At 32.3% G+C, this 20420-nt stretch overlaps 1 protein-coding gene across 1 annotated transcript; it reads left to right on the plus strand.

The window, feature by feature from the left end:
- Positions 1-1186: 1186 nt before the first annotated feature.
- On the plus strand, positions 1187-18127 carry LOC131845516 (protein glass-like). The gene is made up of 10 exons (XM_059194587.1): positions 1187-1247; positions 6214-6441; positions 8618-8826; positions 9786-9900; positions 11390-11524; positions 13558-13965; positions 14529-14746; positions 15506-15589; positions 15977-16081; positions 16472-18127. Exons 2-10 carry the CDS (start codon positions 6292-6294, stop codon positions 16542-16544), a joined length of 1497 nt encoding a protein of 498 aa, XP_059050570.1. The 5' UTR covers positions 1187-1247; positions 6214-6291; the 3' UTR covers positions 16545-18127.
- The last annotated feature ends 2293 nt before the right edge of the window (positions 18128-20420 follow it).

Below are 20420 nucleotides of genomic sequence, written 5' to 3' on the forward strand. Positions count from 1 at the left end.
ATTCAAATTCAATATATCTTTATTCATGTAAGTCTATTCAGACTACGTCAAATCTACCGTCAGTTCGGAATGATTTCGAGATGAGAAGAACTGAAAAGAAACTCAGCTCGTATTTCTTTCAAATTCATACAAAATATACCTACAAAGAAAACACTCAGACAAATACAAACAATCATATTTGTTGCAGATAGTCTAGACGCCGAGGAATCGAAGGCTACTTTTTAATGCGTAAAAACCGTTACTTCAAAATGGAAATCGGTTATCTTTAGCGGTTGAATACTTATTCGTCATCTTTACATTTCACTAGCTAACAACCAATCAACACATTGTTTGGGTCCATTCGCCATCTTTTCATTTCACTAGGTAACAACCAATCAACACATTGCGTTTAAACATATTAAAAATAAACATAATGTATTGATCTTGCCGAAAACATGACGTTGATTTAGCGAAAATATTGTTTTTTGAACTTTTATGATAAAATCGTATATCGTGTGTATGTTATTTCTTTAAACCTGAAATTGTTAAATTTGGAGATTTTTTTTATTAATTGTTTTACCTATAATATATAATAATAATAATAGGTTTCACAATATCAATAGGAAATACAAGTATCAAATAATAATAAATGTCAAATGTTGTTTCTCTGCCTCAACTTATTAAAAAAAAGCTTAATAACAATTGATTCTTACATTTTATTATTTACATTTTTTGTGCATGGTAGAAAAATACTTAAAATATCCTGACCTATTTATACAGTATTCAATGTGTTAGATAAGATCTACACAGAAATAATAACAATGATCAATTACAATACATTACTTATCAAAATAGTATCGGATTTTTCGCTAAAATAAAAACTGACCGCTTTTTTATAAAACAAATGACTTTTTCATTGGCTACATCGATATTAGGTGACAACTATTTAAATTATTCATGTTTTTTTTTAGTCAAAATGTTGGATTGTAGATTAAAACAGTAAAATTATGTTTGTACGAGAAACGATAAAAATATAGTTTAGTAGCCAACACCCGTGTGGAAGGGCTCTCCAACGAAATGATGAGTTAATTTTTTAATCGTAGTCTAGAGCCATGAGAACGGACATGCCTTTAATGTAAAGGGGTTGTAATTTAATTAGTGGGACATCGGTGTTTTGTTGTACAGTGATTTCTGTGATGTTTAAAAAGTATTTTATAACTTTTATTGGTTTAATTGGATGTCAATTTGGATTATTGATTCATAAGTTGGTAAGTAAACATTAGTTTTTCGCGTGATAACAGTTCGAGCTAATATTTATTCTAATTCAATTAAATAGTGACAGTTAACATTAACAATATCTGTTGTAGGAATAACGTCACTGCTTTTTATATAAATAACGTATGACATACGGTTTTCAAAATAAGAAATTTGGTTTAGGTACAATATAAGGACTTTATATAGGTGTAAAGATAGGTAAAAAGAAACGTTTACCTAAACCAAATAAAAAAACTGCGAATACTCATATAGAATAATATTTAATCTTCAGTTTGATATTCTTAAATCATAAAATATAATTTATAATGCCTAAAAGGATATAAAGAATATAACTATAACGTGCTATCACATGCTCAGTGAATCTGACTAAGTAAGTACTCGTACCTAATTTTTAAGTTTTTAATCGACTTAGACAATCTGTTCCCAAATCTACTACTTTTATAATCAATTTGATATTTTAGATAATTTTGCAGCTATATTATGCAATCGATAGGATAAAATCCGATTCTATTACGATTGTACATGAATATTTATGATAATTTCTGAAATTAGTTGCGAACATTCCAGAGTCCTCTCTATACTGTTTCCGCTTCAGGCAGCCGACGACAAATTATAAAACATTCTTGTTTATATAATATATGCGATAGTAAAGTTTAAATTTTGAATAAAAAATTTTAATTTCATATACAAATGCGTGTAGGAGTTATGATGTCAGTTTGTGATGTCATTCTCATCGGCTAGCGAAATTATAATGATTTTAGATAACTTATTTTAAAAATAAAATAACCATTCTTTGCCAAATACTTATCTATTTACCTATATTATAAAAATTAACTAAGATAATAAGGCATCTATGAGCTCCAATAATCTTCACGCAAAGTCGTCTGCGTGGAAATATCTGATCTTACCTATTTCTGCCATCTCAGCTTTATTCTGTGACCTCTCAAAAGCATTTGATTGCGTTGATCATGAAACACTCTTACTCAAATAAAGAATATAACTTACGGTATTAGATTTATGAAGCACTATGCATGATGAAATACTTTTTATCTAAATAATAGAATGCAAGTTGTCATATATATTGAAATAAATGGTGTAAAGTCTTTTTTAGGGAACTAGTGATTAAAATGGGTGTTTTTTAGGGCTTTTTCTAGGTCCTTTCTTATTTTTATTGTGTTACATAAACGATCTTCCTTATATGGTAGAAAAGATAGCTGACATAGTTCTGTTTGCTGATGATACTTCATTAGTATTCAAAGTCAATCGACATATTGATGATATGGACGAAGTAAACGGTTCTCTCTCTTATGTTTTAAAATGGTTTACGGCAAATAATATGCTACTAAATGCGTATTTTAAACATATAAAACTAAATGTATCAAATTTGATTTCCCAATGTAATGCGCCGGTAGATTCAAAAATCGTATTGGACAATAAATAATATATTAATTTTGTTGACAATATGTATTTCAAAAATAAAAAGGAAATCACATTAGATTCTAAAGTTGATTCTACAATGTAATCTTGTGCATGGTAGAAAAATACTTAAAATATCCTGACCTATTTATACAGTATTCAATTTTAGATAAGATCTACAGGGATGTAATAACAATGATCAATTACACCACATTACTTATCAAAATAGTATCGGATGCCGCTAAACGGCTGACCGCAAAAACAAAGCCCCGCATGGCTACTCGATATTTAGCTATTTCCATAGCATTATGTCATGTATTTTTTTAGTGGGGCAAAGCAATTGATATAAATACAATATTTAGTTTTACACACCCGCGTGGAAGGGCTCTCCAACGAAATGATGAGTTAATTTTTTAATCGTACTACTGCCATGGCGCATGCCTCTAATGTAAACTGTAATTTAATTAGTGGACATCGGTGTTTTGTTGTACAGTGATTTCTGTGATGTTTAAAAAGTATTTTATAACTTTTATTGGTTTAATTGGATGTCAATTTGGATTATTGAATATAGTAAACATTAGTTTTTAGCGTGATAACAGTTCGAGCTAATATTTATTCTAATTCAATTAAATAGTGACAGTTAACATTAACAATATCTGTTGTAGGAATAACGTCACTGCTTTTTTATTAGTAACGTAGGTACGGTTTTCAAAATAAGAATTTTGGTTTAGGTACAATATAAGGACTTTATATAGGTGTAGATAGGTAGAAACGTTTACCTAAACCAAATAAAAAAACTGCGAATACTCATATAGAATAATATTTAATCTTCATGATATTCTTAAATCATAAAATCTAATTTATAATGCCTAAAAGGATATAAAAAATATAACTATAACGTAGTGATCACATGCTCAGTGAATCTGACTAAGTAGGTACTCGTACCTAATTTTTAAGTTTTTAATCGACTTAGACAATCTGTTCCCAAATCTACTACTTTTATAATCAATTTGATATTTTTGATAAATCTATATTATGCAATCGATAGGAAAATATTTTATTACGATTACATGAATATTTATGATAATTTGAGTTGCGAACATTCCAGAGTCCTCTCTATATGTTGATTATCAGGCAGCCGACGACAAATTATAAAATATTCTTTTATATAATATAATTAGTTTATATGAATACAAAATTTGACATTTCATTACAAAAGGAGTTAACACACAGTTTGTGACGTCATTCTCATCGGTAGCGAAATTATAATGATTTTAGATAACTTATTTTAAAAATAAAATAACCATTCTTTGCCAAATACTTATTTATTTACCTATATTATAAAAATTAACTAATATAATAAGGCACCTATGAGCTCCAATAATCTTCACGCAAAGTCGTCTGAATAAAATATTATTTACCTATTTCTGCCATCTCAGCTTTACAAGTTGTCTGAGTTAAACGGTAAGATATAGACACGAACGTGCACAATGTAGCAGTAAACTATGTTACTATAGTAGTCATTCATATTGCGGTAATACTAATAATAATTACTAATACCACAGATAACATAATATTACACTAATAATAATTACTAATACTAATAATAATTACTAATACTAGTAATAATAATAATTAATGTAGAAAACATTAATTGTAAATAATACAAGATCCAGTTTTGATCTATACATACTTGGCTCTACATGATATCGATACCAAGTCTGACGTTCTACTGAGTATTTTCTATCTTTCTTTAAGTGGTAAATTGGCTGTCTTAGTCAGAGATTGTCCATAGCACGGATAGATGATAGATAGACGGTAGGTACACTGATAGTCTTGTCAGATTTAGCTCTATGTTAGATGAGATCTGTACTGTATTTTTTGTAGTGGTATTCTTGAGTAACATGACTGATTTAATCTTACATAGATCGGATCTTATGTAGGTAAAGATAAGTCTAGTGGATAGATATTTTTATATAGGTATTTGAAATAAGAAACTCCCCGATACTAGTGGTATCCTATATACATACCTATTTACAAGAACAGCAAGACACCCGTGATATTACTCTATATGAACAGCACTACGGATATCACGTTATCACATCAGTAGTAATAGCTCTCACGCGTTTCCAAACCAGAGAAATAAGATGTCATGCGTCGTATCCTATATTTTCATTGCTTAATCTGCACCCTACAACCGATTGCTTACAAAGCAAACAGTGTGGCTAATGTGTGTGAAATAGGTAAGACTGGGTATCTATCATGCATTGAATCACTATTTTGTATACAGGTACAATCAGTATACAGACTTATGGCAATAATAAATGGCAAGAAACTCAACTGTTTTTTTTAATGCCAGTTTGTTTACTTATATTTTCTAAGAATAAATGAAAATACCGTGCATGAACAACTATTGCCATGCACATTTGTCATTTAAGCAATTCAGGCTAAACAGAACTCTCTTACTAGAAAATAGATTATTTTTTTTGTAAATCGATACATAATAGACCGACTCCCTAACAACATGCTGCCCACTTTCATGAAAGAGGACTACTGGCTTTAGGGGGTGATCTGTCGGCGCTACCGTGGCAGATTGCCGTCGTCAGTGTCGTGATCACACAGACAATATCAATATCTTAGTTTTAAAATATTATTTCATATGTATGTTAATCTATAAATTATTCTTAGATGCCTGAAATAAATAAATAAATAATGTACACATAAAACATCTAGACATATAATCAAACAATCAAACTCGTAAATACAAATCATATGTACCGTACGGGTAATCGAACCCGCGACCATCGGAAGTAAGGTGATATGGTAAACAGCTAGACCACTGAGGCCGTTAAAAAGAATAACTCAACATCGTTGTTGTAAAAGAAAGGGGTAGACGGAGTAGAATGCTTGTTTCCCACCTACGTAGTATAAAAAAAATAGAAAATGGGAAGATGATATTAGGAGGCCAGTATGAACTCGCAAAGCAAAGGATAGCTATGGAAATCTTTAGAGGCCTATATCGGAAGACAATCTGTGCCGTTTTTCGATTAGTTACATTTTACATAATACTAGGTGACCCGTACAACTTCAACTGCATCGAATTATAACTAACATATTGTTAGTTATAATTCGACCAATTTACATATATATTTTTAAATTGTAGACTATGTATTATTCTGACGCTATATTGTTGTAAAGTTTCATCAAATCTGTTTGGTAGTTTTTGCGTGAAAGAGTAACAAACATCCATCCATCCATACTCGCAAACATACGCGTTTAACTCATATTATAGTAATATTTTCATATCCAGATGTTATTACTGTACTTAACAGTAATAAAGCTTTTTATTTTATTCATGTACTAGCTGTGCCCGAGGTTTCTTTCGCATTAAATTTATAGCCTATTTGTTATTCTGATATATAAGCTATATATTGCTGTAAAGGTTCATCGAAATCCGTTTAGTAGTTTTTGCGTGAAAGAGTAACAACGTACCCATAGTCACAAACTTTCGTTTATAATATTAATAAGATTGTCATTGTTTAGGTACATGAAAATGCCAGCCCGTAATTACAAGCGCCGGAAAATGAACTGAGACGCATCGGGTGGCTGTGATCATGCGCAATGGCGGGAGGCGGAGCCATGGACTGCTATGTGCCGAACAACCCGCAGTTCGGGCTGGCCGACTGCTGTCAGGGCTGCCACGGCCTCTGCTGCGACCCGCTGCAGCCGTGCCTCCAGTTGAGGGAGTTCCAGGACGAGGGGTGCTGTCAGGTGGGCCCGTGGTCGATGATACTATTTATGTGACCCAGTGATTTATTTTTTATTTTTCCAAAATTAAAACTAAGGACGAACGCTAATTGTGTGTTAAATTCTAAGTAATTAAATAACATAATTTGTATTTTGTATGTAAGAATATTACGGATTTAGGTAAATCTGGATTGGTGTAACTGGCTTTAAAATAGGTCTACCTGTGGTCAATGATACAATTTATGTGACCCCAGAGATTTTTTTCCAAAATTAAAAGTAAGGACTAATGTTACATTTAAAGTTATAAAAAAAAACTAATTTGTATTTTATGCCTAAGAATATTACGGAATTAGGAAAGAGTGGATTGGTGTAACTGGCTCCTAAATAAGTAAGTACCTAATTCAAAATTATCAAAAATATAACTTGAATTTATAATAACTAACTAACTCTACAAATATGTTTTTGCCATATAAATTAAAATCGCTATTAAAAAATTGGATTTGGTGATAGAAGGGTGAAAATTTAAGCTACATTAAAAAAAATTGATAAAAACGATGTTAGGGGTGGACAACCCTTATCACTTAGGGGTATGAAAATTAGATAATAGCCGATTCTCAGACTAAAATTCATAATATTTCATAAAAATCGGTCAAGCCTTTTGGAGGACTATGATAACTAAGATTGTGACACGAGAATTTTATATGTAAAGAATAATATTACAAATACACATAATATTACGGAATTACCAAAAAACTGGATTGGTGTTTCCAAAATAAGTAAGTACCTGATGATGACATTGCCTTGTTGTATGTTACAAATTTATATTAATATTAAGATGTTAATTTATTTTTTATTATTGTCTATTACCGGAATGGACTTTGTCGAAAGTCATCCGTGCTAGGTCTATTTCACATATTCCAGCCAGCAAGTAGCTTGCTTTGTAACTGTCCGGTCGACTGGCGAGATATGGCAGTGAAATTACAGGCTACAGTGTATAAATGCGGGACAATTACAATAGTCCATCGGGGTGAACGATCAACGAAATTCTTTCTATGTCAGTAAATTTTCGAGAAATCTTGTTGTTGAAAAAAATGTCTTTGGAAAATAAATTATCCGTGAAATATAATAATTTCAAGTATAACAACAATATTAATCGTTTTTTGCAGATTCCATAGCTTAAACACAAATTAATTAAATAAGTCAGAAATTAATATTTTGCTCTATAAACTGAAAAGGGACTAAGTAGCGTGTGACTACAGCGCTGACTTCTAGTGGAAATACAACTAGAATATATGTAGTAAATGTACATTAACTTAATAGAATAATAAATATTATATTTAAATTACATTACATAATTATTAATACATATAGGTATTATACTCATGTTGTTCTACACGAATTTTGTGACGTATTTCTAAAAATTCTGAAAGTGGAAAAAATTTGAACCTAAATTTATTTTGAAAACTCTTTTTCATTAGGAACTAAGTTTTGAAAGGAAAATTCAGGGCTCAGAAGATGTTTCTCACATATCTATTGTTTGTTTATTCAATTAAAGAATATGCGTTTTAGTCGTGTAGGTACCTACTCTAATACGTAGGTACATCAGTCATCATTTAAAAGAAATCGATTTCTAAGCAAAATAAATATAAAAACTTAAAAAAGGGGAAAAAAAATTAAAGGAGTCTATAGAAATAAATAAAATTGAAGAGCCTGTTTGTACTTTCAAATTAACATTTTATTTATAACAGGTATTTATATGAAAAAAATAATTTAAAATATTTTTTATAATATAATAGGGAGTGACTTCTATTATTTTAGAAATTTTATTTCAGTTCCACATGTACCTACGATAGTCACCTATAAAAGTTAAGATTAAAAATAGTTATCCTTACTAATATCATAAATGCGAAAGTAACTCTGTCTGTCTGTCTGTCTGTCCCGCTTTCAGGCTAAAACTACTGAACCGATATATATGATATTTGGTACGTAGATAGTCTAGATCTTGAGAAAGGACATAGGCTACTTCTTGAAGCGAACGAAATCGCTGGCACAACTAGTTCCATATATTTCGTTACTTATTAAGCAGCGAAATTACAGGATAACAGACATAATTTCTTAGTCCTCTAGAATGGAAACACTTGAGTGGTATCATGATATAGACGGTAGGTTTCTCCATGCTAATTTGTTCTACAAATTTTAGCAAGAAAACGAGAACTGCTGTCCAGAAAATGGAGAAGAACTAAATGCACTGGGCGACTCGATCGCTCCGTGCGACGTCAATCTCGGAGACGGAGATGTGAGCGGCGCGGACGCTGGGTGGGCCGAAGACATGGGATCCTTCTCACTACCGCCACTGGAGCTCGACCCCTTACCCTCACTATTCCCGTTCTCACCCTGTTCTGGATACAAGTGAGTACTGTTTCTATCTAAATTTCTTTTTAAATTTAGGGACTTTTATACAAACTAAAAGTACATGGCCTACCACTAATTACTATATTACCTCACAAGTGAAAAAATTGTCTTAGCCGCACCATCTGAGAGATCAGCTAAAACGCTTATGGCATCAACATCCAATATATAGTATTTATTCTATGGTCTGACGTTATTATATGTCGTACACTCTCGTTCCTGACACACTCCATCAGCAAATTATATACATTCTTTATTCTACTCCAAATATTATATATGTATATAATATAATATCATTTAATAAAATATTTTAGAAATAATTCTAAAATAATTATAAACTTTGTAACCAGCAGCCATACTTTCTATATCTACGTTACCTTCTGTCTGTCTATTATCTGATGTGATGAAAAACTTAATTTAGATTAAGAAAAATGCATCCGTGAAAATATTTGGAAATTGATATCGATTTCCAAAAGTTCCAAAAGTATGGAATAGATGTACAAGATAACAATCAGTAAAATTATTTCATAATATTTATCATAATAATTGGATAGAAAAACAATAAAAATAAAATCATTGTTATAGAGTACAATTTTATTAAATAATCGTTACTAGATGATAATTAAAATGATGACCATAAAGATTTCAGTTAACTTATTGCACTATACTTGCTGACATAACAAAATTTACAATTCATACATCTTGTCATCCTCTACTGGAACTGTTAGCGCAGGGGTGCGCCATTCCATTACCATACATTTAAAAAAACCACCTGTCAGGAACATAAGAGCTTTCCTTTCCTTTAAATAGCATAAAAATAGATTAATTAATCATCACAAAACGTACAATATAAAATAAAAACTAAAACATAACGTTCCAATTGAATCCTACTACTTTTTGAAGTTAGTTAAAATGAGTTCAAAATCAGAGCCGGAAAATTAATATCCCGGTCATCCCAGCAGGAACAATCCGGGTGAATGCCGGGAGAGGGGCGGGGGGGAGGCGGCGGACGTCCTCCTTTCTCTCAAGCACGCCGTTGTCCATGGCGACTGCGCTGAGACGGTCCACCCTCAGGTAACAAGTCACTTTCACTCCTATACAACAAACGAAAGGTAGAAAGGGACAGATGTGTTTATATATCCTTCTTTGTTCAACGTTTACAGATGTGTTACAGCCGTCTCTGTCTAATCGAAGGGGTGTTTCAAAAGGGGAAATTTGTATAGGAAATAGGTAGGGAAAATCCGAGGGCGTAGTTTCTGTACTAAATGATTGTAATTAATATAGTATTGAGATATGATATGGCTTCCATTTTGTATAGAATATTATGTTGGGATTCTTATAGGATTTTGTATAGGGTACAGTCTTTAAACATGTTACCATGTTTATTTAACGTACTTGTTATGAGTACGTATAGAAAATTAAATTTATGTTAAGACCATAGGCGATATATTATAGGTATTCAGCTAAAATATATGTATAGGTTTTAAAAAACACTTGCGTCATAATCATGGTTTTTCTGTATAGGTATAGACAATAGAATCTTTGAAGATAAAACATTCTCTACAAATAAAATTTGATCTAAATAGAGCTGTATCCTAAACTATGTCTCGAAACATATGTCCTCTTAATTATATTTTATGAACAATTCACATAGTGCTAACTAAAATAAAAGCTTAACTTGTGAAATTTATAGCCTTTATTATGCTTGAAAACAAAGATAACTAGAAAAATATAAACATTCATGGTCAAGGATAGAAAAAAATGTTTGTATCGTGTGAGAATCGAATCCGCAACCATCAAAGCGGTGTGCTTAACTGCTAGACCATTGAGTTCGTCCATTGCCTAGTTTGCATAGTGAGTACTTATCTAATTTGCAAAAATTTAAAAATACAAATTAGAATATCATTTATCTAAATATCATAAATTGTGTATATATATATAATCATAATATAATGCAACAACTTATCTCTGCACAATCATGACTGGTAGAAAATGCCATTAGGTGTTAAACTATAAATGTATGCATTAAAGTTATTTAAATAAAAATAAATAATATCATAGAACTATAAATATGCAGACTATACACAAGTATTTAATTATTTAAAATTGTGTAAATTATTTTACACAATTTTAAATTTATTATTATTATATTGTAGTTAGTTACATTAACTAGATGTCTTTCATACAGGTTCATAATGAGGACGTAAGGACACCAGCGACATTCCTATATAATTGTTGAGAAATAGAAATAATCTTAAAATTAATATAAGCAATTTAGAGTAGTCGTAGATATATTTTTTATTCTCATCGTAAGTTCTTCACAATCATTACATTACTTTAAAGTTTCATCAAAATCCGTTTAGTAGATTTTGTGTGAAAGAGTAACAAACATCCATATCCATCTATTCATACTGACAAACTTTTCGAATATCTTATACTTATTAATAAGATTCCTATTATTCTTACTGAAGTGTGTAATGTGTTGTTTTGATGTAATAAAGATTTGAATTGATTTGAAATTTGAGAGAGGACAGTCAAACAAACCGTTTGTTATTACTGACAGATGATGGTGAACACCGGCGGTGGATACCCGTACTATGAGCATTACGGTGGCACCCCCATCTTCCCGACCATGAGCGTCAACGTATCCATGAACATGACCATGCATGGATGCCCGCCAGATCAGCTGTGTTCTCAGGTAAACTATATTTATTAAATTTTTTATTGATTACATCTGTGTGCCCTAGTAAGTGGAGACAAAATTGGTTCGTGAATGGGATACAACACACAGTGGTGTAGGTATATATGATTATTCTATAGGTGTTGTGTTTATGTTGATTATTAGGTATATATAGTAGCATTTAATATTTTTTATAATATAAATGTCCCAATTCTATAGGAATTTCTTACTACCACGCTATTACTATCTAACTGTGTTATTTATTGTAGGTAGGTATAAACCTATTACGTATCTTTGCAAAAAAAATACTATTAGGTATCAGTAGATATAATATCTACAGTTAATCTACCTTTAAGAATTAGTTATTAGTTATTGGTCTCTAAACTTCTTGGTTACTTGAACATTATTTCTTAACACATACAGCAAAAAAACCAATCAGTTAATTCTTAAGGTCCAGTGGAAAAATTGAAAAAATAATAATTGGTAATTCTTTATGGGCATCGTTGATTGGGATTACTTCTCCTTTCTTTCTAAAATTGGTTCTATACAATTAGGTATAAGAGGTGTTGTTGGTTGACATATTCAAAGATAGCTACAAAATCATATTCTTAAATAATTTTTATATTCATAGAGTTACAGCCAATATTTATTATTGATCAAAAGTGAATTCACTGCAGCCTACCACAAAATTATTTATTTTTAAACTTTCGAGTTTAATAATAAATAATTTTATTTTTAAAGAGGGATTTATGTACGTCGTTTCGACTAGGTTGCATTGGGTCACAAACTAACAGCGAATATCAATATTGATAGGTGCCGGCAGTTTGTTCAACTACCGTCATTATATTGTCCGACGAAAAATCGCGATAAATAAAATAAATATAACAAATATTACAGTAAATTACCGTATTATTCTTTTTGTAATATTTTCTGCCAAATTTCTTGCCATTCCGTCTGTTTGTAAAACAACGTTCTGAAGCTGTGTAGTTAGAATTTAAACGTAAAAGTTAAGATTTTATAATAGAAACATTTTTGTGTACTTTGTACGACTTCGGAAAACAAACTTACGACTTTGAGGATAGTATCGACTACGGTCACGTGACCATGGCGTGTAGACGTGAAGATCAAGGATATTACGAATATACTCTGATCTCAATAATAGGTACTTCTGTTCATTGATGCTGTTGAGGACATTTGGTCCAATGTCTGCGTACTATATAACTTTTAACTAATAAATTAGTTATAATAGTTCCCAATCAATACTGAAACACTATTATAGAAGCATAGCTCTATAAGAAACATCAGGGGGATTTGATGAAATTGTAAATCGGGAAGCCAGAGTTGTGTGATATAGCACTTAGACTTATAACTTATATCCTATAGTTATTATATTTCATTGGTCCCTCTATTACCCTGACATTATATTATATCTCAGGGTAATCAAAGACAGTGTATCAAAGATATAAATTGATACAAAAACAATTCTTTTGGTGGTTAGAAATTAAATTAAATTTATTCATTTACTATTTATAATTATTAGATTAGATTAGTAAGTATTAGCACGTATTAGTAAGGAATAGTAAGTAAGACTAGATTTTTTCCAAGGATGATAATGTAATGATGCAACCGCCTGCATTAACGATTTAAGCTGGCAGGGCACCAGTAATATGACCAGATAAAATGAGCATGAAGTTAGGACAGTCGGCCCATCTTAAAAACGGCAATTTACCACGATGGTTTCCAGGAGGAAACGCATGGATTGCTAGCAATGGGGTTAATTCCACAGTACTAACAATCCTCTATCCCCCAGTAAGATTAGATTAGATGTAACCTCACGAACTTTGGGCTCTATAACTCGATGTAGTAAACCACTATACTGTAACACTCTTTTTTCTTCTTTTGCCTGGCTTTGGTCTCATTTATTTGGTTTCGGCTCGTCTGGTCAGTCTTCACCAGGTCGTTCTGTCCTGGGTCGTCTGGGTTGTTATTTCTCAATAACAGACATCCATGTGATGAAATAGAATAATAATAAAAACAAAGCTTCCTTACAGGTACAATGGAACCAAAACGCAGCGACACCATCAGTGAACGTAGTCTACCCTCAAACACAAAATGTCATCAGTCCAAACACGTACCCTTCAGCCACTTACTCATTCACAGCTGACTTCAGAGCTCCAAACCAATCAGATCCATTAATAACCGCGACGTCCACCTTCAAACCATTATTGCAAAACTCCCAGAAGTCCAACAATAATTATGCACTGTTCCAACAAAAGCCGAACTATCAATGTCAGAAGCCACCTGGACAAATTATGAAGAGGTCCCCATCGAAATTGTATATGCAAGATGGTCAGAAAGACCAGAATATGGGCGGTGGCTATACTATATTGAATCAAGGACAGATGTATCCTCAGGAGCATGGATACACGACGTGCGTGAATGCTTCAGGTAAAGTCCAGGTGAGTTTATTCTGCTTCTTTTTTTTTAATATAATTGTACTTGCAAACATCCACCTGATGGTAACTAACTGTCGCCTGTATTCATCCACAGACATCACGTTATCACATGACGCCCGTAATACCACTCATGCTTTGCCATTTTTGAAGACTAACATGTCGTGCCTCTTATCTTGTAATATCAGCTCTGTCTTATCTTGTAATATCAGCTCTGTAAAAATAGGTTATGAAATTATTTATATGTAGAGCTCATCCGCGAAGAGTTAAGCTATTACTGTATATAAGTATTTTAACTGTTGTTTATTACCCATAGCGCAAGTTCTGCTTAGTTTAGGACTAGACACAGACAATATCTGCACAGATATATAATTCTAGCACTCTCCCAAAATCACGCAGAAAGCAACATGAACATGGATAGTTGCTAATCTTATAACAAAGTACATACATGCTAACATTATATATCTATTTGAATTCGACACGCAGTTAGATTATATTTTTATTTTAGCACAGACAGACAGATTATAATCTATTTTTTTTAGAACACAATGTTGTCTCTATTATAACAGGTAGGAGCTCTAAGCGGATGCTCAGAAGACGACGAGCAGAAGCCAAACTTGTGTCGTATATGTGGTAAGACGTACGCTCGACCCAGCACTTTGAAGACCCACCTTCGGACGCACTCTGGTGAACGGCCGTATAGGTGTGGAGACTGCAACAAGAGTTTCTCTCAAGCCGCCAATTTAACCGCTCATGTCAGGACTCACACGGGGCAGAAACCCTTCAGGTATGATTATTTTAGGTTCAAGTTATATTAGGAAAAGTGTTTTATAAGAAGAGTGAACATTTATAAATTTGCTCCTATCCATTAACATCGCATATAGCTATGACGCGCTCGTGATCTTACTGCCCAAAAGGATCATGAGCGAGTCATACTGTGTGTGGGTTGCACGCCGTGCAATATTGTGAATATGTGGCGATTTACGCTTTGCGAGGAATAATAAAAATTACTTCTTAAAAAATGTTCAAGTTGAGGTTCTTACCAGTTCTTTCTCAACTGTCGCTAGCGGAACTGGACGGTATAGTCAGTGTCAAAAAATAGGATGCGTGCAATAAATAATTTTGAGTATTGAGTTTGGATTTTTATCATTTAGCATCGATAATTAACTCCTTTTAAAGACATATTTTAAACTGTATGTAGTCTGTATATCACACTACGACAAATAAGAGTGGAGCTACAATGCAACTTTTAGTAAAATCGGGGGAAATGTAACGTAAACCAAGTTACCAGATCGATATATTTTAAACATGTTATGCTACTATAAGAATAATAATTTTTATTCATAAATATACAGTACAATTTAATACATTTAGCCCTGTCTTTCGATATAGGTAAACAAACTTGCATCACGAAAGACAATTCCCTCCAACATAGGTACTATAAACATTATATAAATAAATAAATACAGAATAAAAATAACTAACTGTATATAGGTATATTGATTTCTTATTAGAGATTATTATTTATGTTCTATTTGATTGGCAGGTGTCCAATATGTGATCGACGCTTTAGCCAAAGCTCCAGCGTGACTACGCATATGAGGACGCACTCTGGAGAACGACCTTACCAGTAAGTATTGATTTTTACCAAATTAAGCCAATAAAAATGGTTCTTAATTTGGATGCCCGTTTGAATTGGACGGGAGATCGATCGGTATTAGACACACGTTTGATAACGTGCAACCGTAATGAAAACCACATTAAATTATATTTGATATATATAGCATATACAGCCTTGGCCAAAAGTAGAAGTAAAAGTATAATCCAAAATATTTAAAATTAGTATTCACGTTGCTAAGTACCAGTTACGTGTAACGTGCAACCGTAATGAAAACCACATTAAATTATATTTGATATATATAGCATATATGTATATCCACTGAATATTTCCATCAATCGGAGGGGATATCTATATGTAATAAATATAATATATTTATATGATATAATTGTTCCACAGATGCAGATCGTGCAAAAAAGCGTTTTCTGATAGTTCAACGTTGACCAAACACCTCAGGATACATTCTGGGGAGAAGCCGTACCAGTGTAAGCTATGTTTATTAAGGTAAGATTTAGTTATTCTAACATATAAAAGAGTCAGAACCTATTTTGATGAAATTTTAATGTATACTCGGTAGGTGTGATAATAGCTATCTATTTTTGTATACCACCAAGTGATAAGTATGGCCCACCCCAATAATGCTTCTTTATTTTTCCTGCATTAAAAAATACATACAACCCTAAACGGCCCACCACGCCATCTCTAGTACGGATTTTATAGCGAAGATGATTGTTTTAAGTTACTCCACTACGATATATCAATCACCGTATTCAACCATTACAATATTCAAATTATTGTAATATGTTACTAATAAATTTATAACCTATAGAACTCAATTATAAGAAATCCTCGGTATATGATAATAACTTTTCTAATATCCTTTCTCGTTGTCAGGTTTTCGCAATCGGGCAACTTGAACCGACACATGCGAGTTCACGGGAACATGGCCGGCGGCATGCTTGGCTGACACATGCAGAGTTGCGGACTGCATTCATACTACATGTAAAAATACACAAGCTATCGATATATCGGTGGCTAAGCCGTTACGAGTACCACTTTGTTAAAGAATAAATCAGTGCTGTAGTTAAAAGAAAAGAGACCGAAATATGAATATAAAATAATCAAGAAACTGCTACAACTTATAAGTAACAAGAAAACGGATACATTTCGTGCTGTAGCAATTAAAGCGCCATTTAGGATCAACCGTTACCAGTACCACTTTTTTAAAGAATAAAGAAATCAGTGCTGTAGTTGAAAGAAAAGAGACCGAAATATGAATATAAAATAATCAAGAAACTGCTACAACTTATAAGTAACAAGAAAACGGATGCATTTCGCGCTGTAGCAATTAGAGCGCCATTTAGGGTCAACTATACTTTATATACTAAATTTACAAAAGAAGATTAAACAAGTTGCCAGTACACGACTGTAAAAATACACAAGCTATTGATATCAATACCAGTACCGTTTTGTTAAAGAAACCAATGCGATAGTTGAATTAAGAGAGATGGAAAACTTCAGTCAATAGCTGCTTCTACATGATTGTAAAAAAAGTCAAGCTATTGATATACCAGTGGCTAAGCCGTTACCAGTACCATTTTGTTAAATTAACCAGTGCTATAGTTGAACTTAGAGAGACGGAAAACTTCAGTCAATAGAAGCCTCTACGCGACTGTAAGAATAATCAAGCTATTGATATATCTGTGGCTAAACCGTTACCAGCACCATTTTGTTAAATTAACCAGTGCTATAGTTTTTTTTTTTTTAGGGTTGATAATGGAATGGTGCACCCGCCCGCGCTAACGGTTTACGCTGGCGGGGCACCAGTGGAGGATGATAAAATGAGCATGAGGTCAGGTCAGTTAGCCCGTAGTGCAAATTCACCAGGAATTTAACACGATGGTTTCCAGGGGGAACCGCGTGGAGGTCGACCTGACATGGTACATTGCTAGCAATAGGGTTATCAATCCACATTACTAACAATCCCCTTCCCCCTCAGTGCTATAGTTGAACTTAGAGAGACGGAAAACTTCAGTCAATAGATGCCTCTACGCGACTGTAAGAATAATCAAGCTATTGATATATCAGTGGCTAAGTCGTTACCAACACCATTTTGTTAAATTAACCAGTGCTATAGTTGAACTTAGAGAGACGGAAAACTTCAGTCAATAGATGCCTCTACGCGACTGTAAGAATATTCAAGCCATTGATATATCAATGGCTATGCCATTATCTACTGGTATTGGCAAATTTCAACAAAAAATGGTACTTCATTTTGTTAAAGAAACCAGTGCTATAGTTAAACTAAGAGAGACAGAAATCTTCAGTCAATAGCTGCTTCTACACGATTGTAAAAATAGTCAAGCTATTGACATATCAGCTAGACCATTACCAGTATCATTTTGTTAAAGAAACCAGGGCTGGGAATTGAGTTTTGAAATAAGTAATAATATTATAAAACATCGAATTAATTTGTTTACCGTGCGGAATTAATAGTAATTGTAGTTTGACTACGTATACATATAGGGAGTCACACGTACTTTTACTTTATATAGCGTACCTACAAATATAATTTAATAAATGATAATTTTCTCTGAACGGCTAGAAAACATAAATATGTATACTACATAGTTATAAATTGTAAATATAGTTTGCTAGTTTTTATAAGTACCTAATATTTATAATGTATTTATATTAAATTTGTAACTAATGCACTTTGTTCCTAGCTTCGGTTTAGAAGTATAATAAATATAGATCAGAACTATAACAAAAATAGAGATTTAAAACGCTTTTTTATTGGGATTTGTTTGCAGTTATTATGAGAGGGTTGTAGCATTTGCTACTCTTGTTTGCTACTCTACTAAGTTAATTTGACACTGGACAAAAGACCCTATTGACACGGGCAGATAGTTTTTTGTTATTTGGGGTCTGGGTTATTGTCAGTTGCTTTGGACCTGTAGCACTGCGACTTGCGTAGATCTATTGTCCTCGCCCTTTTTCAGTGTGCGCCACCTAGACCCGTCAGAGACAAATATTGAAGGATATTCTTAGGAGCAATGGTTTTTATCTCCTCAGGATAGAGTGTAAACTTTCCAAAGGAGATATTTCGTTTATACATGAGTGGGCTTCAACCACATAGGATGTGTAGTGGCGTTGTCCTAGCGTGGCAGATAGATACCGAATAATGTGTGGTAGGCACATAATACTTTGATGGTAGGATAATTGGGTTTTATTAAATTGTATTGTAATATAAATGTTGATACGTACTTGTTAAATACCTCGGGATATACAGGACATGAACCCAGATTGTAATTTTATTTAGACTGTATGAAGCGTCATTTTCGTTGAATAGTTTCAAAGTGCATTATTACTGTTTATTCATTTGTAAATATATAATTAAGTTAATGTTAATATTTAGCACGTCTTGCGCTGATCTAGTCACTGCTACATGAAATATTTAGAAGCAATTCGTTTGTTTAGGTGTCCTAATTATTATAATGCGTGTTAATAAAGTTAGGATAATTCACACAGCGCCATCTAGCTCGAAACTAAGCAAAGATTGTATTATTGGTACTAAACAGGGATACAAATATTTAAATATTTTTTTAATTATTACAAACGCACAGGTAGGTTGCTGATATATTTTTTTACAAGGGGAAATGTTCATACAGAACCGCCCGTCTTGAAGAGGTGCGGCGGATACTGTATAATTCTTATCCATTAAATCCCCTCGGTCTTCTTCATAAAACTACGATTGATTATAGGTATATCTACCTATCTATATCGCTGCGATAAATTCTAAGAACTATATATAAGTTTTTTTACAATTGATATAGCGCCATCTATTTCCAAGCTAAACAGAATTTCATAGAGATTCTTATTGACGTTATGTTGTCTAACGTCAAAAAGGAACTACAATAAATATTTTTCGATTATCAAAAAGTCTTCGGCAACACCGCTTTTAATATGTAATTGTCTTCTCTAAATGATGAGATTTAGAAAAAAAACTATTATTTGAATAGTTTTTTTTCTAAATCTCATCATTTAGAGAAGGCAAATTTAAGTTTCTTTGATTAATTATTTTTCACTTCAACTATATTCTATTCTATGAGGTGTGTAACCAAAGACGTATATAATAATTAGGACAAATCATAGGACTATTTTGCAAACTATAGGACAAAATAGTACCTAGATGTTATTATTGTCTATGACTACCGGTTGACCAGTATTATTCAATAATAAGACACATTGATGTACCTATATGTAAAATTGTAATAGATTATAAGCGAAATAAAATGAAAATCAGATTGTTATGTTTTTGTTTCATTCGACAAAGTAGATATAGGTAGATAGTTTTTTTTTATGTTAATTGTTAACCACACCCTCCTAATAAGAGTTGCAAGCTCGTTTGTTTGAAAGAAAAAACTGTTAGGTCATCCTAATTTATATTTTTTTATTTTAATTTTAATTATTTATTAAAACTTTAATGCACAAATACATAAATAAAGGTACACATGGCGGACTTAACACCTCGAGACATTTTCTCCCAGTCAACCATTGGGCAAACAGAGATTCATGTTGGCGATGCATTAACAAAATGAAATTCAAATCTAAAAAAAAATAAAATAATAAGAAGATCACTTTAATATGATTAAATATAAATACATATGCGAATATACTTATAAACTATAATACATAATATGAATAAATAATTATACACATATAAATATAACTACATACACGTACGTACCTACATACATACATACATACAAATACACATACAATTATAAATTTATACAAATCAACAGGGAAAATCAGATACATAGAGGTGGTTGGGTGGAGG

Source organism: Achroia grisella, unplaced genomic scaffold, assembly GCF_030625045.1.
Source record: "Achroia grisella isolate CSIRO2021 unplaced genomic scaffold, CSIRO_AGI_Agris_v1 utg474, whole genome shotgun sequence".
Taxonomy (NCBI): domain Eukaryota; kingdom Metazoa; phylum Arthropoda; class Insecta; order Lepidoptera; family Pyralidae; genus Achroia; species Achroia grisella.